This window comes from Cyprinus carpio, chromosome A24 (assembly GCF_018340385.1).
Source record: "Cyprinus carpio isolate SPL01 chromosome A24, ASM1834038v1, whole genome shotgun sequence".
In the NCBI taxonomy this organism is placed as follows: domain Eukaryota; kingdom Metazoa; phylum Chordata; class Actinopteri; order Cypriniformes; family Cyprinidae; genus Cyprinus; species Cyprinus carpio.
Window position 1 is genome coordinate 14102343 of NC_056595.1, and position 24152 is coordinate 14126494.

General features: G+C 35.4%; 1 protein-coding gene across 1 annotated transcript in view; it reads left to right on the plus strand.

Moving 5' to 3' along the window:
• LOC109113599 (thiamin pyrophosphokinase 1-like) overlaps nt 1-24152 on the plus strand; it is a 54350-nt gene that overhangs the window by 10210 nt on the left and 19988 nt on the right. Inside the window, exons 4-9 of the mRNA XM_042714264.1 lie at nt 8151-8220; nt 11776; nt 15092-15163; nt 17698-17793; nt 21004-21150; nt 23159-23270. Coding sequence (XP_042570198.1) covers nt 8151-8220; nt 11776; nt 15092-15163; nt 17698-17793; nt 21004-21150; nt 23159-23270 — 498 coding nt within the window. The remainder of the gene's footprint in view (nt 1-8150; nt 8221-11775; nt 11777-15091; nt 15164-17697; nt 17794-21003; nt 21151-23158; nt 23271-24152) is intronic.

Here is a 24152-nt window from a genome sequence, read left to right on the forward strand (position 1 = left end):
TAATTTTTGAATATATACATATATATATATATTACATTTATTGTTTGGCTGTGAAACTCTCAACTAAAGATAATTCATTACATTAGTGAAGCAGACAAGTAAATTTACTTTTTTTCCTTCAAAAGGTTTGGGGGCATGATTAATTGCATTAATCTTCTTATTTCATTATGTTTTCATAATTAATTTGACTAAATTTGTGCATTAATTTGATTGCCCTAGTTTCTTTCTTTACAGGGTATTTAGGGCTATCAAAGACTTTTCAGCAGTGCAATAAGTTAAGAAAATGCCTTTTTGTTTGTTTTATACCTCTTTCCTGTTGTTTGATGTAGACTCTTCCCTTCTGATGGTTGCCGCTTTGTTTTTATGCAGGCGAGAGTTTGTCAACTATATTGCACTAGCTTTTGTTGGTTTGCTGAGTTGATCTCATTAAAAACTCTTGTTAGTTTAATTCCTCTGCCCTTGCATCAGAGATGCTGTGCATTTTTCATGTGGCTTTGCTCTGGAGGCAGAGCAGGTGGGCGACGAGTGTGTTGCTGGGAGCAGGGTGAACACATCCAGATGGTTTTCCTTGAGGGACCGGGGCAGGGCGCTCCACCCTTCCTCCAGTGAGCCTCAGAAGTACAGTCCTATGGGCCAGTGGCACCACCAGTGCTCTATAGGACTGGATGATCAAAGACAACACTTTGCAGATACCAACACATTTTTACATGCTTTTCAAAAGTAACTTGAAAAGTTCGCTGCTTTCTTATTTCAGTTGTGTGATTAGTACTGAATTTTAAACTGCAAACACTTTTTTAAGAAGCTAAATACTGTGAAAATGTGTATAAAAATATAAAATGTCCAACTCAATTTTTTTTTAGTTTACAAGCCAGTCGAAAACCATATCAATCTTTAGATCAAAATTTTTACATAGCATCTTAGTCTGATTTTATTTTTATTTTTTTACTTTTTATGGAGCAGTATACCCTCTAGATACACTCATTTTCAGTCATTCTTTCATCATATAAAAAACTATGTAGTATTCACTTTGTAGTGAATGAGTGTACAAGTCAGCAATTTAGGATATGACTTAGTGTATAAAATGTCACATTGTCTCGTGCACCTTATTAGTTCAGCACCATGGCAATAAGACATGAGCAGAGGCAAAATGTCCACGCTTACAGTGTTGTATAAGAGAGTCTCTTGGCATTCTGCTGACATCATCAGTGAAATTCATCACATCTGACAATGACTACACTGTCAAAAACGGATTTCTTTACTTGCAAAATGACTGTGAACAGTCAGTCTTAAAGATTGAATTTGAAAACCAAATCAGATTTATGGAAGCTATAATCACCTCCTGTAAGCCGTGTGTAATCTTCTCTAATGGTGTTAATTGAAAGAAATGCTTCAAACGTCCTGCTGTGATAAAAGCTTGGTGTATTGAAGAATTCACATTGCCACAGAAATCAGATACACTATACCATTTTTTTCTTCTGTCCAGAAACCTTTCTTACAAATACTGTGGTATGTGGAGTAATTATCCCTCCCTCTGTATTGAAAAGTTTGACAGTTTGTGTTGCAGTACCATCATAGCAGTGTTTTGGCAGGGCTTTTTTTTATAATCTTTTTGAGCGTTTCACATTACTTGAAGTTTTGGTCAATGGATGGATTGTGTTTTTGGGTTGCTTGATGGGCTTGATAATGACTTACAGTTTTGTGGATTTCAGTTAGGGGTGTGCGATATGACGATTTTTGATCGTGGACAATAAAAATGTCTCCACGATCTGCTTTTGAAGTGTATGATGGTGATATGATTTTTTTTTCCATATCACCCCTAATATCAGTCCATATTTGTTAGCTTCGAGGCTGTCTGTCTGCTACTCCTAAACATTGTTATTTAGCAGAAAATTGACAAAGTCATTTACTGTATAATGTAACAAAAAATATCTATTTTAAATAAATACTGTAAAACTTTCTTTTCATTAGAGAATCTTGAAAAAAATGTCTCACTGTTTCCACAAAAATGTTATGCAGCACTTTAACGGTTTACAAAATTGATCATTATAATTAAGAAATAATTCTTGAGCTCCAAATCAGCATATTATAATGATTTCTGAAAGATCATCTGACATTGAAGAATGGAGTAATGGCTTCTAAAAATTCAACTTTACTATTACAGGAATACATAACATTTTTAAAAAAATATTGAAATGGAAAACAGTTCAGTAAGATGGAGTAAAAATATTGATTACTTATCTTATACTACGTAGACTTTTTTTTTAGATCAGATGCCCTCTAAAACGAGAAATATTACAACCTGTGGCTAACTGCAAGTAGCAAATTTATGGCTATGAAAAAGGCTTACTAGCTGTTTTTAAAAATATTATTCCCACCAAACTTCCTCCTTCAAATTGAAAAAAATAAGGAAAGTTGTAGACCTAAATTAAAAGATTTGCACCCATTCTCTCTCTCAACTCTTTTGAGGATAAAGAAACCATCTAAAAAGGCGAATTAACCTTCTATTTTGCTCAGTGACCACTCGTCCCTCTTTGATTTACAGAGGCCACAGGCTTCACTTCACTTCCACTGCCAAAAGACATTAAATCAGCGACAACAAAGTCTGCCTCATCAATATTTGTCCCCCATAAAACACCGGCCGAGTAGCAAAAGTTCATGACAGGAAGAGGAAGCACTGCTAGTGGATTATGAAGTGTTTATTTGCAAGGTTATCTATGCCGCACCAGGGCTTCGGTGAAAGAGCATTCACAAATGATTTACCCCCTCCAGCATCTCCAGCCATCGTAATGCTGCCTCACCACAAGTGAGAATGGTCGATTATTTACTGTTGGACGACCCACCGCAAACTCTTTTGCAAAGCTTTTCAGTAGTTGAAAACCAGTTCATTTTATAGATTCAATTAATTTTTATTGTAATGACTCACTGAATTGTTATTCATTAACAGCTAAAGGTGATGATTCATAAGGCTTAGGAAAAAAGAATGGCATGATCTTGCAGCTGGGAATATCCTAACAGTGTCAGCAACATGCTACAGTATCAGTATGTTAAGACATGTTAGCAACATTATAAAAAATGCTACAAACATGTTAGCAACTTGAAGTTCCCAAAAGTGCATATTGTCTGATTAGGTATTTGAATTGAGCTTACTTCACGACTGTTAAAAAATTACTTCTATATAGCAGGGAAGTATTTGATTTCAGACGTAGCGAAAGTCTTTGATGAAGCAGATCACGTGATCTTGCAGCTGTAATTAAACATCCAGTGTGCCAAAATATGTTAGCAACATGTTAAAACATGCTATTAATGTGCTAAACCATGTTCTAAAACAAGCTAACAACATTATGAAACATGCTAGCAATTGCACAGAAACACTCTAATGACAAATATCTTTAACCTTCAAGCTTTTCAAACTATTTCAAACTTTGTTTCACTGAATTGTTGTTCAATAACAGCTAGAAGAAAGCCAAAGCCAATTCAAAGTCTTGAAAAGCAGATCACATGATCTTGTAGCTGTAATTGAACCCACATTTTAGATATTCATAGCACATTTAGAACTGAAAGCAGTTTAAGTGCCTATGATTCTCAAGATTCATGGCCATGGATGTTATACTATTGCCTGTTTTGCTCACCATGTGGTTAAGTCTTCATTTTATTGAAGACTTCATATTAATATGTTTTCCTGGTGTCAGAATAATGAGTCATTTGCATTCGGCCCAGTGCTTTTAAGTCTTGCTCCTAGCTGGAGTTCTCGGCTGCACTCAATTACGCCCTGTTTTCCGGTTAGAAATGTAGCACACTGTTTACTTTGATGGGATCTTTACAGAAAAGCTTCTTTGATTCACCTCCAGAGACAGCATTGTAAACGCCAGTGTAATCACCCTATGAACAAATGATGATGTCTTTGCCAGACCAATTGAGCTGTCTGGGAATTAATGAATGACTGGCCTGGATGCATCATCATGAGACGTTATTTCATCAGAACTAAAGAGCAAATGATTGTACGGTTTACTTGTGTCTTTGAAAGTATATCTTATCTGGGTCATTACTGACAGACGTGTACTGCACGATCGAAAAAAAAAATAATAATTATAAAATGTGCTTTATTGCTTTTTGAATAAATATTTTTAAAAGCTAATAATTTTACACTAACAAACACTCTTATAAATAGTCTAAGCGTATGAGGCACAGATTTAACATTAATTTGGAATTATTATTTTAAATAAATAAACCAATAGCACAATATGTACAAAATACTGCTTTATACAGTTTTTCTTAAAATATTTGCAGTACATATTAGATGTAGTATTATATCATATATATATGGGATGGGTTAAATGCAGAGCACCAATTCCGAGTACGGGTTACCATACTTCGCAAATGTCATGACGTTCACTAAATATTTGAATTTTTCTAGGGCTTTCAACTGTCAGTTTAAAGTATTTATTTGCTATGATGAATTATTAAAAAATTTAATACTTTTAGATGCAAAAAAGTACTTTCAATGTCTTTTCAGTTACTTGTTACAATAGTATCAATAGTATAATGTTCACTATGGGGTGTTTCTCGTGATTGATTGATCTTTAATTGATTATCAGCCCTATTTTTTCCTTTACAATGTGTAGTTAATGTCCTGCTGATTTTTTAGACTCTAAGTAGCTTATATCAATCAGTTTTTGACCACAGAATAGCCTGTAGACTGCAGATAAATAACAACAAATAGGTCGACTTTAAGTTAGTGTAGAATCTAGTCTAAGGCATTGTTTAGAAGTCTAGGAAACAGACATCAAAAATAACAAAAGTGTCATTTTTCACAAAGTGTATTATCATGTTTTCAAGAGTGCAGAAACTTTTTCATTTCTTGAAGGTGCTGTGTAAATTGAAAGTGAATGTTCTTGTGTTGTTGTGCTTCCACCCCCTCCTGTGTCACCCTTCAGAGAAAAAGTGGTGACAATTAAACCGTACAGGTGTTTAACTGTTTAAAATGTTTCCCTTGATCCTCCTTCTACTTTCATCTGAAATAAGTTCCTTTTAACAGTAAGCCCAAAGCCATCGTGTCCATTAGGATCGCAGCAGTGTCTTGCAAACGCATTCCATTATTCATGAGGCATATGATACAATTCTGTTCCCTTGACGCTTGGCCATAAACCAACTGTGCTGACAAGATTACGCTCTTCTTTACATGATCTTTGTGACGATTCCTCACTCTCATAGGCATAACATCTGAGTGATTGTCCCAGAAAATCATCTTTGTTTCATGTGGCCGTGAAAATATTCCCTCTCTTTTTTATGGAATGTATTTGAAAAAAACATAAAGTCACCTCTGTTTGTTTATAAATGCAGTACCTTTGGGTTTTTGTGGTTTTAAATAATAGGATTGCAGGCTTATAAGCAAGCTACTTGATAAATGGAGGAAGGAAAGTCTTCAAAGGAAGAAAAAAGCTGTCACTCTCAAAGCACCTGGTTTAAAATAACTAATTTATTCAGTGAAAATGCTCAGTGTTTTAAATTCCTGTTTGTTACATCTGGCTATTGTCTAGAGAGTGAATCCCACATCTGTGTGCGTTAGTTGAGCTGCAAAAAGTCAAGAGTACTTCCTCTGAACTTCTTCTCATGTCAAGACTTCAAAGTCGGCAGGATTATCATTTTAATGTCACTTTTAGATGTTATTTTTTTGTACTTTTCCAACTGAGCATATGCTGCGACATCTTTCCCATATTTGTCAGCCTGCATGAAATAAAAAAAACTAAAACCGAATCTCAGGTAACACTTTACTTGAAGCCTTTTGTTTACATAGCATTTATAAAGGTTGCCATAATGCCTTATGCATACATAGCATTTATATAAATATGTCTTAGCACATTTTCATGTGTTATGTTTTCATAATTTTATCGAATTATTTATAATTTTTATTTTTGTAATGATGATATAGTTTTTTTATATTTACTATATTGTATAGAATATTATGATTTATAATATATATATATATATATATATATAATATATATATATATATATATATATTTTATATATAAATATATGTACTGCATTATGATTATTACTATTATATTTAATAATTGTGTGTGTGTGTGTGTATATATATATATATTTATTTATTTATTTATATATGTATATATATGAATTTTTTGATTTTCATATAGTACATGTAGTTTTTATTTTTATGTATTTATATTATTTTTTTGAAGTTCATTATTTTCCATAATGTAATGATAAAAATTAAAATTTCATATATTTTAGATTCATTGCACACCAACTGAAATATTTCAGGTCTTTTATTGTTTTAATACTGATGATTTTGGCATACAGCTCATGAAAACTCAAAATTCCTATCTCAAAAAATTAGCATATTTCATCCGACCAATAAAAGAAAAAAGTGTTTTTAATACAAAAAAAAGTCAACCTTCAAATAATTATGTTCAGTTATGCACTCAATACTTGGTCGGGAATCCTTTTGCAGAAATGACTGCTTCAATGCGGCGTGGCATGGAGGCAATCAGCCTGTGGCACTGCTGAGGTGTTATGGAGGCCCAGGATGCTTCGATAGCAGCCTTAAGCTCATCCAGAGTGTTGGGTCTTGCGTCTCTCAACTTTCTCTTCACAATATCCCACAGATTCTCTATGGGGTTCAGGTCAGGAGAGTTGGCAGGCCAATTGAGCACAGTAATACCATGGTCAGTAAACCATTTACCAGTGGTTTTGGCACTGTGAGCAGGTGCCAGGTCGTGCTGAAAAACGAAATCTTCATCTCCATAAAGCTTTTCAGCAGATGGAAGCATGAAGTGCTCCAAAATCTCCTGATAGCTAGCTGCATTGACCCTGCCCTTGATAAAACACAGTGGACCAACACCAGCAGCTGACATGGCACCCCAGACCATCACTGACTGTAGGTACTTGACACTGGACTTCAGGCATTTTGGCATTTCCTTCTCCCCAGTCTTCCTCCAGACTCTGGCACCTTGATTTCCGAATGACATGCAAAATTTGCTTTCATCCGAAAAAAAGTACTTTGGACCACTGAGCAACAGTCCAGTGCTGCTTCTCTGTAGCCCAGGTCAGGCGCTTCTGCCGCTGTTTCTGGTTCAAAAGCACACGCCTGTGCACGGTGGCTCTGGATGTTTCTACTCCAGACTCAGTCCACTGCTTCCGCAGGTCCCCCAAGGTCTGGAATCGGTCCTTCTCCACAATCTTCCTCAGGGTCCGGTCACCTCTTCTCGTTGTGCAGCGTTTTTTGCCACACTTTTTCCTTCCCACAGACTTCCCACTGAGGTGCCTTGATACAGCACTCTGGGAACAGCCTATTCGTTCAGAAATTTCTTTCTGTGTCTTACCCTCTCGCTTGAGGGTGTTCATGATGGCCTTCTGGACAGCAGTCAGGTCGGCAGTCTTACCCATGATTGCCGTTTTGAGTAATGAACCAGGCTGGGAGTTTTTAAAAGCCTCAGGAATCTTTTGCAGAGTTATTAGTTGATTCAGATGATTAGGTTAATAGCTCGTTTAGAGAACCTTCTCATGATATGTTAATTTGTTTGAGATAGGAATTTGGGGTTTTCATGAGCTGTATGCCAAAATCATCAGTATTAAAACAATAAAAGACCTGAAATATTTCAGTTGGTGTGCAATGAATCTAAAATATATGAACGTTTTAATTTTTATCATTACATTATGGAAAATAATGAACTTTTTCACAATATGCTAATTTTTTGAGAAGGACCTGTTTTTTTGATTTTTTTATATTATTTTGATTTTTTTATAAGTAGTTGTAGTTTGTGGGGTGTTTTAATTGTTTTGGCTTTTAATTGGCCTTACCTTGGAAATGACAAGGCTCACTATGCTTATCAGAATCGATGATGATGCTGACAGGACACACTGACCTTCATCCTGAAATGATTAGTGTTTTCACGAAAGGCACAGGGGAGCCATTACTGTCAGCCTGGCCATGATCTAGAATAATCTATTTGTTTTCATGTCAGCAGTTACCGAGATGGGCTCTGAAATGGCTTCAAACGTATAGCCGTATAATGTGATTTCAATGATATTTATCTCTTCACTCATTTTTACATCCAGATCCGAGTTGTAATGAAGCCGATCAAGGATTCATCTAAGCACTTCCTGTTTCTTTTTTGCCATTTCAGCCAAGATCCGAGCATGTGCTGACGGAGGTGCCAATCATCTGTACCGGCTCACGGAGGGTCATCGCGAGAGGTGAGAACCCTATTTTGGCTTCCATCACGATTGACTCGGAGGGCAGAGATGGAGATGGATCTGGTGATGTCAAGGTTCTGGTGTCATTGCACATGTTCTTTCTCAGAACTGCTGGACTTGAAGCAGGCCTCAGGAGTATCCCGCTCGCCAGAGTGCTTTCAGAGGACTTAACTCCTAATCCATCACCTTTTGTCTGTGTCTGACAGGCCAGATTCATCTCCAGGCCTCTAAATTTGGTACTTCTCTCCCCTCCAAAGTGGTTTACAATTGTTTTCTTTTGTTTGGGTCCCTTTTGTTCTACAACCTAAAAATAACTCAGAGTCTCAGACTCTCCAAGCACCAAAATCACAACTGAGTAACGGGACTTAACACATACAGGTGCATTTGTTTATTTTAAACACATAAAAATTATTTCTAGTTGTTAAGCTCCAAAAAGAAAGCACAATAAAAGTAGTTCATGTGACTTGTGTGCTGCAGTATATTCAGGGATGATTTCTAAAGCTATATGATAGACTTGTATAGACTATTTTGATACCTTTGGTGCCTTTACATTTGGAAAAATCAGTAATTTTGAGACAATGTTTGTCTTTTGTTAAAGGAATATTCCAGGTTTAATACAAGTTAAGCACTATTACACTGGAAGTCAATACACTGGAAGTCAATGGCTAACTGCAAATGATTTGTTACCAGCATTCTTTAAAATATTTTCTTTTTGGGTGAACTATCCATTTAATTAATTAATGCCAGCAACTTTAAACAAAAGCAAATGGTACTTTAATAATCTTCAATCAGATTGATTTGGATCAATGCATATTTATATATATATAAATCATCACAATGATTATTAATATCTTTTAATTACTGAAAACATGCAACACACTTCTTGTGCACTTCTTTCAATCTGAAATGAATAAGCATGATGTTGTAAGAAGCCAGAGCCAGTAAAATAACATTTTGTGGATTTAAATAGGTAAACACAGCAAATGAGAAGATAAAATAGATATTAAGCCACGTACAATAGATTGAGCTGCTGCTTTAAAACAGCTGGTTTATTGTGACGGCAGGCATATTTAAGAGGGCGAGAATGTCTTCATAGGGTGCTAATGATCCATTCAGCGCACTGCCAGTAAAGTATGTTTCGACTGCGATCGTCAGAAGCTTGTTGTTTTGAGCTTATCAGCTTGCAGCAGCACTGCCAAAGACACCTCAAAGGACGTTTCAAAAAATAAACAATATCTTTTGAATGCACACATACAGCAGGCCCTGTTCCATGTCACATCCATCAATTCTCTTGTACTTGTCATTGCTTTACTCTGTATGCTTTTGTTGTCATCTGTAGATTTATTTTTATTTTTCAGAGCTGCCAGAAGAAAGTATAGAAGCCTTCTCCAGACAGTTAGCCATATGCGGTGTCAATAGGGAATATCTACTCACTGGAAATTAATTGCGTCTGATAAACAAGCAAAATATTTTATATTTGGAGATGAATATCATCAGCAGATGCAGTGCTTTTTTTGGTTTTGCTTAGATTAAAATTAAGGAATTCACAGTTTTGAAGGAATTAAAGGGGATTGTTCAGGCCAAAATAAAATTTCTGTCATCTACTTACCCTCGTGTCATTCCATAACTGTATAATAATTCAGATCTTTTTAATGAATTTGTTGGTCAAGTTCACAAAACTAATCTTAATAATTCTAACTTGTTGAATCATTTTGTCATTTTTATTTGGAAAAATGGTCTGAAGGATTCGGATCTTTTCAGTTAATTGCTTTATGTTCTCAAAACCCATCTGAACGATTCAGATTTTTAAGTGAATCAGTTGATCTGCGTAGTTCATAAAACTGGATTGCATGATTCAGATCATTGTAATTAATCAGCTAATCCAATTCTCAAAACTGATCTTAATCATTTGAATATATTTGCTTTATTCAGTTCTCAAAACTAAACTGAATGATTCAGATCTTTAAGTGAATCAGTTAGATCTAGTTCTTAAACTGGTTTGCATGATTCAGATTTTTGTAATTAATAATCACTTGATGTAGTTCTCAAAGCTGGTCTTAATAATTTGAATATTTTGAACAGATTGTTTGATCCAGTTTGTAAAATGCTCTGAATTGGCTTGTTTTAGTAATCTGATCTTTTTTAAATGATTTTTTTATTTTGTTTGTATTGTTTTATGAATTATTTATTTAGATCTTCACAGAGAAAAGAAAAAAAACTGAATGTGCTCTGAATTATTAGTGAATCCAAATCATTCCCAAAAATGATAAATGATTTGTTCATTAATAGAACTGATTCAATTGTTTAACTCACTGACTCGGTGATCATTTGCCATTGTTACCAACTCACCAGAAGAAAAGATTATCAATGAATTACAACTTAAAATGTGCACAGTTTCTCACAGAAGAGTTATATGACCAGAAGACTTGAAATGTAGCACATAAGTTGAAACACTACTGTGATACTTCTATGATACTACTTTGACATTTTAGAGCTTGACAATTCCATTCCTCATTTGCTTTCATTATCTTGAAAAGACATGGGCATGCATAAATGATGAGAGAATTTTGGTTTTTGGGTGAACTATGAAAACTGTTGAATTGACCAAAACCTACAACATGTACTGTATCTAATGATACTTGCATATCAGGCTGTGCATTGTGGCATCTGGTTGTTGTTTGATACTCATTTGTGAGCAATGGCTGATTGGTTTAGACCAGTGACTGCACATTCCCTGAAGTATTTTTGATGCAGGACTGGAACACATGTGTGGCAGACCTCTGGTCTTTCCTAATTACATGCATCCACAGTGATTATTCATTTTTAATCTTCCTGTGCAAACAGGAGCTGACAGGGAGAGAAATCTTCAGAGGAGCTGGTACCCAGATCAAGACATTTCCTGTTATTATCTCACAGTGCCTTAAATGTAATTACTGCATTGACCTTTCCCAGCACTTTGATTAGTTTAGAAAGCTCAGCTTTATTTGAACTGAAGCAGTTAACACGCTATTGCTTGGAGCTCATGAAACATACTATGCTTTATTCTGCCATTTGCAGATGGTATCGGCCATTATTATGGAACAGATTTCTAGTCCCAGACTACCTGGATTATCAACAGTGATTGCTCTCTGGATAATCTTCCAATGTTCAGATTCTTATTAACTGTTAGATTGGTATATATACAATTGTCTTAAAATGGCTACTGTTGAAGTCAGAGAGAGAGAGAGCTGTGAGAGCCTCTCTCTTAAAGGTGAATTAGTTCTTTTAATTGCTTTGGCTTTGATAACTTTCATATTTATATTATTGATAATAAAATTAGCATATTATAATGATTTCTGAAGGATTATGTGACACTGGAGTAATGCATGCTGAGATACAGTTTAGCCATCACAGCAATGAATTACATTTTAAAATACTACTTTTATTTATTTATCTTTCAAATAGAAAATGGTTATTTTTCTTTCAAATAGAAATTGGTTTGTTTTAGGTGAGTATGTGAGGCTTATGTGGGGATTTGTGTATTATTTTGTTGGTTATGTATTTTTATGTTGGCAGTGTAGCTTGTTTAAAGCACAGTAGCTGGTTTTTAAAGTATGAATTTATACAATGAATGTTAAAGCTGTAAAGTCTTTTCAGACAGTAATTTATTATTTCACACAATGTCTAAACGCAGCCATACTCTGCACTTTTATAACATTGTATTATCCTTTTTTAGTTCACTTGTGATGTTAGTAATTTAGGCTTTTTGCAGCTGAAATTTACTACAACAGAATTGTTAAAAAAAATAAAATGGCTCATTTTTTTGCTTTTTTAAAGACTTCTGTATGTGAATGACTTCTGTTATGATTGGCTAGTCTGTCCACATGTGTAATAAGTAATAATGCTTAAAAAAAACAACCATGAAATGTGCATTTGTTAAGGTTGTATAATCATGAACTTGTGAAATCATTACCGTAACTATGCATATGTAGCAGGGAAGTTAAGTATGCATATTCGGACACAGTGTACGTCATATATGGTTGCTCAGTAATGTACAGTGCTCCATCTTGGTACGCATTGTGCGGTGTTATTCTGAAGTACTGTGACCTTTGCTGATTATGAAGGAGTCAGAAATGAACTCTGAGGCATAATCAAAATCTGATCGTCTGTTCAGATGATCCACTCAGGAGGGGCGGCTTTATGATTTCACCAGACTGTCTGTAATGAAGCAACAGCTGAAGAGGTCTCTTGATATTCTGAGGGGTGTGTGAAACTGCCAGGCATAAAGCAGGCGATCTGTTATTTAAGTCCTGAGTGGGCTTATTGACATAAAAAATAGAGCGAAATTTGTGCTGCGCGAAATGAAGCCAATATGAAGCTCCCCTGTTGATGAACAGTCACATCATTTATTAGCAAAGAGAGGCTGCATCAAAATACAAGACGTTTAAGGATATGCATGTAGTTTTGTTCTTGAATGTCACTTGGGAGCCCCATTTTCACCTCCCCACATTCTCATTGATGTTATTTTAGAGTGTGTAACAAGGAAAAAACAAGACAGCCGAAGCGATAACTGTGATCTTGTCTCTGTCTTGTCTCTTTGGGCTGTGACAAAATGAATGAAGCATCTGATGTGACAGGGTGTCTGGTCCCAGGCTCTCCCATTGGCTTTGGTCTTGACCTTCTGGAATTACTTCAATTCTTAATTCAAATTTTCTCCGTGCCGGTCCAAATAGAGTTCTTTTTCAACGAGGTATAGTCCCTGCATTACGATTAACTTTAAGTGACACTTTAATTTGAATGTAAAAGAGGTGTTTTTGCCACCAATTTGAGCTCTGCGGTGGAAAAGAGCTGTTTTGCTGATAAAATGTCAAAAGGAAAGGTTTCATTTAGCTTCACTTAATGTGGCTGCAGAACTGTCACTGCTGAGGGTTATTTATGGTTTCCTGTTTAACTGGGAGTCTGTTGGAGAGGACACAACGGGAAACTTTTAAACCGTGTCTTGCTTTGAATTGCTTTTTCTCACACATTGAACCCCGGATCAAAGCCAGAAGCATTCTAGATGATCCCATGTTTTTTTTTGCAGAAAGATTAATAGGGGCGCATAATACAATTAATTTGGCACAAATTATATAACCATGTTTAATCTTAACATGATATAATATGCTTGATCACTTGTGGATTGACATTTCACAGTTCTGTTAACGGTTTTCACATATCTGTTTATCCACTGATTTGGAATATAGTATTAAAATACACTGACAGTGTTTCATTAGCTACTTACTATTTAGTGACAGCACAACAGTGCATTCTTTTAAATGTATACAAAACATACAATGCGACCAATGTACTCTGATTCCCAAACAAATGACTCTTGTGAGTCAGTTCTTTTTAGTGAATCAAACAGATGCAGTCAGTGCACCAGTGTAGACCGATTTCCAAATGAATGACTCTCTAAAACGACTCTTCTTTTTAATTAATCAGACGCATACAGCACGACCAGTGTAGACTGATTTCTGAATGAATGGCTGTTATGAGCCTGTTCTTTTAAATTAATAAAAAACATACGGTGCAACCAATGTACTCTGATTCCCGACGAATGACTCTACAAATGGGTACTTTTTAGTGAATCAAACACTTGCGGTGTGACCAGTGTAGTCTGATTCCCAAGCAAATGCTTTTTAGTGAATCACACAGATACAGTACGACCAGTGTAGTCAAATTTCTAAACCAATGACTCTTGTGAGTCTTTGAATGATCTTTTTAGTGAATCAAAAAAAAAAAATTCCAAGGGAGCCAATCTAGTCTGATTCCTAAACAAATCACTCTTGTGAGTGTGTTCTTTTAGGTGAATCGAACAGATGCTGTGCAACCAGTGTAGTTCAGCTCCCAGATGAATGACTCTTGTGAGTCAACACTTTTTGGTGAATCAAAAAAAAAACAGGGTGACCAGTTTAGTCTGATTCCTGAACAAATGACTCTTGTGAGTCAGTTCTCTGTAGTGAATCAAATAGATTTCATCCAGTGCAAAAATGTTTACTTGGTGTTCTTGTTTACAATATAATTTAGTCCAAGAATTGGATTCCATTTATGCTGAATCTAAAAAGACTGTAATTTTAAGTCTTTTAAAGAATTGTTTGAAAGTTGATATTGAAATGATTTCATCATTGGGCAGCGGAATTGTATTTTTTTTTTTTCCAAACTTAGTGTAAGTTTAGTGTCATTGAATTGGCTTTTATTCCCCACACAACCTGTTTTTGCACACTGGTGTTCTCCTCCTCATTGGGCCTTAGATTCAGCCGTGAGATGAAGATAGTGCTCCTATAATCCACTGCGGTGTTACTCTTAAACTAGCTCAGCAGCACATCTCTGCTCATTCAGCGGCTACATGCACCACCTAGCAGAGCGTGAAATCGTAACATCAAGTCTTTATGCTTTAATGCCAACCGATACCCACGCTGCCTTTCTGCTCTCAGGGAATAAAACGAAAGAAGCCGCAACATGATCTGCCTTTATCAAAATGAATACTCTGCCCATCTGAGCGAAGAAAATCTTGTCATTGCCTCCATATGTATCGTATATCTATGTTGCAGAAGTTTGGCATGAGGTATACAGCGACGGCGCAGTGTGCATCAATTCTCTCAACCCCTCACTGTGTCAAGTGGCTGTCTGTGCCGCTTTTGTCATGACTGGGGACAGATAGTGCTGTGAGTGGCAGGCGTTGAATGGCTCTGGTGGGGTCCTGTCACTGATGCTTTCCATGGCCCGTGTCAGAAATGCACCTTCATTTCATGTGAATAAAGGATCTGATGGCTGCACAAATTGTGCTCTTTTTACCCATCACCCTCTCCTCCCGCTCCCTCTCACATCAGTTTCTCTCTCTCTTTTCATGAAGTTTCTCCCAGACTACATAAATGGAGACTTTGATTCAATCCTGCCAGAGGTCAAGACATTTTACACAGAAAAGGTAAGCTTATTCTCTCTGGGACTCTCTTGTGATGTCTCTTTTTATGTCCATATTTATGCACATTCTTAATTTTTTACTACAGTATCTGTATTACTACAGTGTTCAATTGTTTTGAGGTTTATTCCTCTAACAAATTATTTTAAAGGTTGTGGGACATCCCAAAAAATGCTTTGCGGGTACATTCTAATACATTATGCTTGCTAAAATGCTCAAAGCAATAAAAAAAAAAAATCTACCATGTAACCCTAACCATATGATTGATTGTTGTTAGAATAGTAATATATTCTATATTTATGCTGTTGATATTAAAGGTTGTTTCATTCAAACTTGGGATTTATTTATTTATTTATTTTAATAGGGCTATCAAAGTTAATGTGATAAATTAGTATTGATAAATTAAATAAATATAAGTAATTCTGAAAATTCAAAATAATTTTTAATGCATTAAAAAAAAAAACTTTTTTACTACGTTTTATTACTGGATCTGTCTAGGCTGGAAATAAGATTATGATTTAGTTTCTCCAGATATTTCCATAAACTGTTCTAATTTGCTTCAGCTTCAGTATAATGAGTATAAAAAAGGTGATTGTTTAATTTTGGAAGCATATTTCACACACTTCATTCAGTATAACTGGGGTTTTGTACATTAAAATGTATATCTGCTTTTATAATTTAGGATCATAGCTCCAAATTTGGGGGTCCTTGATATTAAAAAAAAAGTGTAAAAACCACTTGCGTAGAGCATGAAACTATCAAAATTAAATAGACATTTAGATTCCAGAATTGTCAGTTTTCTTATTTAGCCTATTTTATGCTAATATATTTCCCTAATATTTGGCCTATGAAGTTGATTGTAATTTTAATAAATTTCAATGTTTGATTTTAAGCACTTTTTGGACTTTGGTATGACAAACAATTTTGGTCTTGGGTCCTGATATAAATATATGTTAAATATTAATGCAAGGTCTGTGCAAGATTATGTATCTGGTACACAAACTTGGGCTGACACATTTTCTGATTGAGATTCATATTTTGTCCTTGCCAGTCATGCCCCCCAGCCACTCACTTCCTCAAGTCATGTAGATTTCACAGATTCACACCACTGACTTTCTGTCATTCTGGAAAGGTGCAGTGTGGTGTGGTATCAGTCTAGTGGCTAAAGCTCTTAACAAAGCTGGTGAACCTGTGAAGTGTTACAGAGAGGCCTCCACCGTGCCCTTGAGCTAAGCACATAACTGCACTCTTCTCCTGTGGGACCGTCTCGGAAATTAGTGTACTGTACGTCAGTTTGAATGAAAACCATCTGCTAAGTAATGAGTACCAGAGGTTATTTGCATTGTTATAATCCTGCATACATGCATTTTTATGTCATTCCTAAGCTGGTGTATGCAGCTTTCGGGGGAACCAAAGTTTGACAGACCATGACGCCTGAATTTAAATGGGTTTGAAAAGGAATAAAAACCAGAGTGATGCTCTGTGGAGGATAAAGGAAAAATCGAGCCGCAACAGAAACAAGCTTCTCGGCTGACGTTTGGGTGTGGGATTTTGTGATACCTGCTGCGATTGAGAAGTCACTTACAACGGCCGTATATGCAGCCGTTGGAGGGAACTGAGACTGATGTTCACCTCTGCCCTTCCTGACACTCAAAGAATTCTCACAACAAGAGATCCCATTTACAAAACCCAAAGTGTGATCATACATAAAGCGACAGGAGGTGCTTGTTTGAAGAAGGCAGTCTCTACTAGTGTATCAACTTTAAAGTTTCTTTTCTTAAATTTTTTTTGTTTTAGAGGAGGTTGTTTTTTTTTTTTTTTAACCATTTTTTTTATAAATATTTTTTATGTTTTTGTCAGTTGCATCAAATTCTGAAATATTTGAATACTTGAAGTGGTCATCAATGAGATGAGATGAGATTTTAATTTTTTTAATGATTTAATGCTCCCCAACACTACATTTATGTAATTAAAATGCACTTAAAATAATATTCTGAAATATTATTATGATTTAAAAACTGTTTTAATATATATTGAAATATAAAATTATAATTTGTCATTTATTCCTGTGATGGCAAAGCTTTTAGAAGCCAATATTTCTTTTTATCATCAGTGGTAATCGTTCTTAATATTTGTATTTTAATAAGGATGAATTCAGGTAAATTGGGACGCCTTCGGCATTGAGATGACTGGAAAAAAATGTTCTGCTTAACCTGAATTTACCCTGTATACACAATTCCTAATATTTTTGTGGAAACCATAATTCATTGATGATTAAAAAATGAAAAAAAAAAGCATTTATTTGACTTATAAATCTTTTGTAACTTGATTATAATGTCCCCTTTGAACAGTTTAATTCGTCCTTGCTGAATAAAAGTATTAATTCCTTAAAAAAAAAAAAAATCTTACTGACCCAAAACTTTTGAACAATAGTGTACATCCATAAAAACCTAAACCCAAAATTTTGATATTGAATTAAAAATCTATGTATTTATTAACTACTGACATATTGTCTTAAAATTTGACTTACTTTTCTCCAGAACTGCAAAATGATGGAAACGTCGGACCAGGATCTGACAGACTTCACTAAGTGCTTGGCCGTTATGGTGGAGGAGATCAAAGCACAGAAATTGCAGGTCAGACTCCATCTCTCCTCAGCTGCATCTGTTCCTATTTTTACGCTTCAGACCCGTTCCCTAACTTTTTGACCTCATTTGCACCCAGTATTAATATCCATCTCAGGTGATCAGACCACAGGTGGTCAGTGTTTTGTGACTGGATTACTAAAACCACATTCTGTGGCAGTCAGTAACATAAACTGTATGACCACTTCACATTTGTAGCATAAAAATCCTCTAACATATTGCAACTTACTTGGCAGTCAACCATTGTGCTAAAAAATAGCTATACAAGAAAATAACGTCTAAAATATATATACTGTACTTTAATAGAATTTGCTTAAGAGTGACCTGAATGTAATTGTCTCAGACACTTAAATTGCATTTTAATTGTATTTGAATGAAAATGCATTATTGTAAAATTATATTAAATGCAGTTAGTTGAACTTTACAGTGATTTTTTTTGACCCACCTTAATAATGACTTAAGTTCATCTTTTTTTGTAATTTCATATGAATTTCCATTTAGTACATTTCAAATATATTAACTTGTAATATCAATCAACACACTGCAGTTAGAATTCTAATTAAGCACTCTACATGTGCTTAAGTATGTTAGGCCCCGTTTACACTACTGCGTTTTCGTTTTAAAATGCATAACTTTTGCTATGGTTACACCTATCGTTTACACTACTCTGGTTTTTTTGAGCCTCGAAAACTGAGAATTTTTAAAACACTTCAGACCCCGTTTTAGTTTGAAAACTCCGGGGTTGCGTTTCAGTGTAAACGGACCAAAACGGAGACTTTTGAAAACGATGGCGTGGCTGACCACATTCGCTCTGCGTATCCTTGATGACTGTGTAAACAGTAACATCATGCGCATTGCTGTACCCATAGATGTATAGGAAGATTCCCCATTCTAAGCACGTAGACACGTCCGCGATCTAAATAAACGGGAAACTACCTATTCATATCTATGGCTGTACCAGGATGAATGGTCACGTGACATGCGTTTTAGGTTGATCGGAGATCGTTTCTGAAATGCAGCGGAAACGCCAGTGTAGACGAGGATCGTTTTCATTCTATAACGCTGTTTTAAAACGAAAACACCCTAGTGTAAACGGGGCCTTAGTCAACACATCAGTCTACTTCTGTTCTCAAAAGATTATTAAAACAATTATTTATAATGTGCTTAAAAAGTTTTAATTTGACAAAACGCACTTTTTCTAAGTTTGTTAAGAAACAGCCACAAAATAGTGTTGTCTTTCTGTTAAGGGACCTTTTTATTTCATTAATTTTATATTATCTGCAAGGACAGATTTGTAAAAATCTACTTTCAAGATCTGAAGTACTCTACAAGTGCATATTCAGTACAGTTAAGCACACTTCTGGGTTGTGCCGAAAAAAAATTCAGTGTGCTTTTCAAAAGTAATTTTGTTTGCTAATTTATTTTACTTTATGTGCTTTATCAACATGCAGTAAGAGACTAAAGTAGTAAATGATGTATGTAGTCCAATCTCAAGTGGTCACTGAAAACTTATTTGAAATGCATGTTATAAGCAGGTTTAAACAGGGCCATTGTGACTCCATATCAAAGTGCGTTACTCTGTCACACTGGAAAGCAGGAATATGTGTATTAAAACACAAAACCTAAGGACTGTGATGAGTACATTACAATAGTAAAAAAAAGTGGATCTCAAGTTCATTGTGAAAACTGAGTCGGAAGGATAGCGTTTTCATTTTCACTCGGTTTTTTATTTATTTTTATATATACCTGTCAAACAAAAAAGGTGAGTTCACACCTCAGCTTCAGTGTGAATTCACATCCTACAGGAGCTGTCAGAGAGGTTTTGTATGGATATTGTATGTGTGTGCCTGCCTGCTCCTTTTCCAAACCCCAGCCTGAGCTCCAGGCTTGTCAGACTGTCTGTCGGTCCTCACAGAGATGCCCATCACCATCACAGACACTCCAGAGTTTTACCAATATACAAGCCTCAGGCTCATTCTATATGCATAGTACAGCCTTCTTCCTTCTTCCTTTTGTGTTTATATTCACCTCTGTATCTCAGCGCTACCTTTTGTGTTTTCAAGCACTCACAAAAGACAAGTAACACTTCTAAAAGTGAATAATCTGAATAAGGTAACAAGTGAGGTAATTTGACTCTCTGTCAGTCTCTGGATGTCTAAAACATGAATACAACTATTAAAATATTGATTTGTCTGCTTGTTTTAAAGCATCGACTCCAGTTTGTTGGTTTCAGCCTGCAAGTTTTTGCTGAAAATGTTTGAACTGATGTATTAGACTTTGCAGATGAAGACTTCCTTTGACCTCAGGCTCCAAGAACAAGTTGCGAACATATCATCATTTCTGTTTCACTTTTAAGAAAAGTTTTGCAATCAGTCCACATAATTACAGAGGCACTGTTACATGAACAATTTATGTGTCAGATGTCTCATAAGTCCCGCTATTTAAATGAGCCAGTGGGGGCTGGCAGTGAAGTGTTGATTACCCTCTGTGCATTTTAAAGAGTTTTTTGTCACGTAGAGTTGTTGGATCTCACAGGGTGATGGGTACATTGCAGTATACAGACAAATGGTCCCAGGAGCAAATATCAAAGACATTCTGCCAAGTCAACGTTTTCCGGTCCGCATTGTTCCCTCAGAATACTTTCCATAATGTATGACTCTGTTGTTTAGTGAAGACGGACATAATTTTTGCCTGCAGTGGGAAGGAAAAAGCTATGCTGCAAGTTTGCAAAAGCACTTTCAGATCATTTATCATCAGCTTGCAGATCCTACGTCCCACAGTCACTTATTTGTTTGTCTGTTCGTTCATTGGTTTATTTATGTATTCGTTTGTTGAAGCAACAGCACTTTTAAAATATTTATTCTGGAGTTGCATAAATAAACTCGATCCACTACTTGAACCCACAATTTGTTTGACTATTCGTTCGTTCATTCATTCGTTCATTTGTTTGTTTATTCAATTGTTTGTCAATTTTAGAACATTTATCCTGGAGTTGTATAAAATCACCTCAATCTACTTTTTTTTTGCTCACACAATCACTCATTTGTTTGCTCATTCATCTGTTCATTTATCCGTTTGAGTAGTTGTTTGTACATTAATTTGTTTGTGCAACATCACTCACAATCACTAATTCATCTGATATTTTTGTTTATTCGGTGGTTAATTGATTTATTTGTTTACTCATCTACCGTCTTTTTGCAGATAGACACCATTGTAACCCTGGGTGGACTTGGAGGCCGCTTTGACCAGATCATGGCCACGGTGGAGACCTTGTTTCATGCCCAGAAGATGACCGATCTGCCTGTGGTGGTTATACAAGACCGTTCTCTGGCTGTCCTCCTCCAAGAAGTAAACACTTCTCTCTCTCTCATTAGCATGTACTAATCAGTGTGTGCACTTGTGCATCCTGATTGCAGCACTTAATGATCAATAGTGATATTAAGCAATTAACAACTGCAGAGACACTTTACTACCTCTTCTGCATTGTTTTTCTGTTTGTGCACTTTTGAAAGGTCACAGCTCTTAATGCAAAAATGCAAAAATATTGCTGTTAACATTTTCATTCAACACTACTATACAAAGCAAACGAAGGCATGTGAAAGATGCATGTGTATATTTTATGATGTTTTAAAGATCAGACCAGCTCATATTTGTACAATAACACCATATAGTACATAAAAAACAGACATGTACAGAGAATACAGTAGTAAGATGTTGTAATCTTGTCAAACAACTAATAAGGAAACTTTACAAAATTACTCTGGCTGCATTACTTTGCATTCTGTGTGAGAATGTTTAAACAACCTCTGAGGCTCAATGAGAATAGGACATTGAGATGATTGTGAGAATCTCGTGTAATGGGCCAGAAATTTGAAAGAATGCATCTCAGTCTATATGAAGATATCCTTGACTGATTCAGCCCCTCATAAAGCAGAATTATAAAACTCAGTTTTCTGTCTGTGCAGCACTTATTTACTGCTATTCCTGACTTTTCAGAGACAGATCAGAATTAGTTTTGAATAGTCAAACTTTGAAGTTTTCACAATGCACATTTAGATTAAAATTAAACGGTTATAAATAGCATGTAACTTTCTCAGTGTAATAGGTGGTAATTATTACCTAAATAATAATTCTTGGAACATCCAGCCAAGAATATCATTAATTTTGCAAGCTTTGTCGTTCATCATACTTTTAAGTAAATGTGTGTCTATGTAGAACTCAATATACCACTTTAGAAATGTGATAATTATAATTAACACAATATTGAATTGGATTGTTGTTTGTGACGAGAACTGAGAACAGCATTACAAATAGTAGGTTGCCAGTGCCTCTGTGGGTGAGAAAGATTTAAAACAAGGTAACACTTTATAATAACTTTCATTTATAAATCATTAACAAAAAATTCTATAATGCATAACAGATCATTAGTTAATATATATTCACAAAGCTAGATATATGAGATAATGTTCTTGTTAATGTTTACTAATGAACTTACTAAACATTACCTAATGATAAACATATGATTATTTAATGTAAATTGAAAAGCTTACAAATGTCAGTAAACTTTCAGTTCAAATTATCTTCATTTGTTGGTCTTTGTTTGTTGCGTAGACCTCTATTTACACATCTTAACAAATAATCTATTAATTATTTGTTTATGTTTTTGCAGGACCCAATCTAAAGTGGAAACTGTTCATCATTTGCAAATGTTTATAAATATTTACTAATCATTAATACTTTTATGAGCAGTCATCTCTGACAAAAAGTGTCCCGAAAGACTTGAATTTACCCTAATCACACATCTTTACTAATCATTTATTAATCATTTGATCATTTTTTTGCTGTAGCCAATCTAAAGTAGAAACTATTCTTCTTTTTTAACTGTTTATAAATGATTACTAATCATTTAGTATCTTTATGGCCATTGGACTTTTAGCTAATGTAACAAGGTTTGTGTAAAAAAGGGTGGCTGGTTAAGTTTAGCTAAATGCTTGCTAAAGACATAACAGATTGTAATGTGTTATAAAATGTTTAATAAGTTTATTAGCAAACATTAACAAACACATTATCTCACTCTTTGAATATATATTAACTAATGATCATTAAGCATTATATAATGTTTGTTAATGATTTATTAATGAAAGATATTATGAAGTGTTGTCCATAAATATTACATTTATAAACCATTCTAAAACTACAGTATTTCAAATATTCTGAAGTCATACGATAACTTCAGACAGAGATTTAAAGGGATAGTTCACAAAAAAATAAAATCTCTTATTTTTTCACCAGTGCTAGATTTTCAAACAGAGTTCCATTCTATGACCTTCTGCTGCTCTTTTGCTCACACTTACAGGGCAGACAGCACCATCTGAACGTGAACACTGGCTTGGAAGGGAAATGGTGTAGTCTGGTTCCTGTGGGGAGCCCTTGTCTAACCACCACCTCTGGGCTTAAATGGAACTTGGGTGAGTCGCGCGCCTGTAGGCCACAAGTCTTTCCATCCACTCAAACACCAAACACACACACACACGGACATCCCAGAGGAACGTTTCCCAGTCTGCACCATCCTCTGTGCTCTATTTACATGGCCTGTCCTAGATAGGAGACATTCATTACCCCTGACAGCTCAAATCTCTAGCAAACTCCCACTGATGTTACAGTTAATGCAGTTTGTCAGGCCTAAATTTAAAAAGGGCTTGCATTGACATCATTGTATTTTAGCCTCTCAGTAGCATTTGCTTTTGAATTGTTCATTTTGTCTCATAAAATAAAAACACTATTTCCTCCAGGAATGGTCCGTTGAGAAGATGGCTCTCAGATTAAACAAAAGAAAAGAAACAAACAAGAAAAACTGTTTTGAGGTCTGTGTACTGTGTGCTAGATATACTGCACTGTGCAATCCATCTTCACTTCAGTGCTAGACAGTTTTTTCTTCCTTTTTAAATTAGTTAAAGGAACATAGAATGCTTTTCTGATATTAAATGTGAAGTGTGTAATTACTGCATGACCAAGATCACTAAAATCTTGCAGAAAGATCAAGTTTCAAGCATTGTCTTCCATTGTCTTCCATTCAAACAAATGGTTTGAAGAAACTACACACTTCACCTTTAAGGATCAACTTTGCCTTTTTCTTTGAAACTGAATCAAACTTTGGTCATCTAAAAGCTTGTCTTGAGTGGTTATGAAGGGTTGTAGCTCCGAGTGGGTGAAAGTGGGCCGCCTCCTACGTGCATTAAATGTTAAAGGTGTGCCAAATGACTGCTCTGACTGAAGACATTAGAAGGAATGGTAATGTAGCCCAACTGTTTGCCTTTGATCTGCTAATGCGAGCTGTCAACGAGAATAAT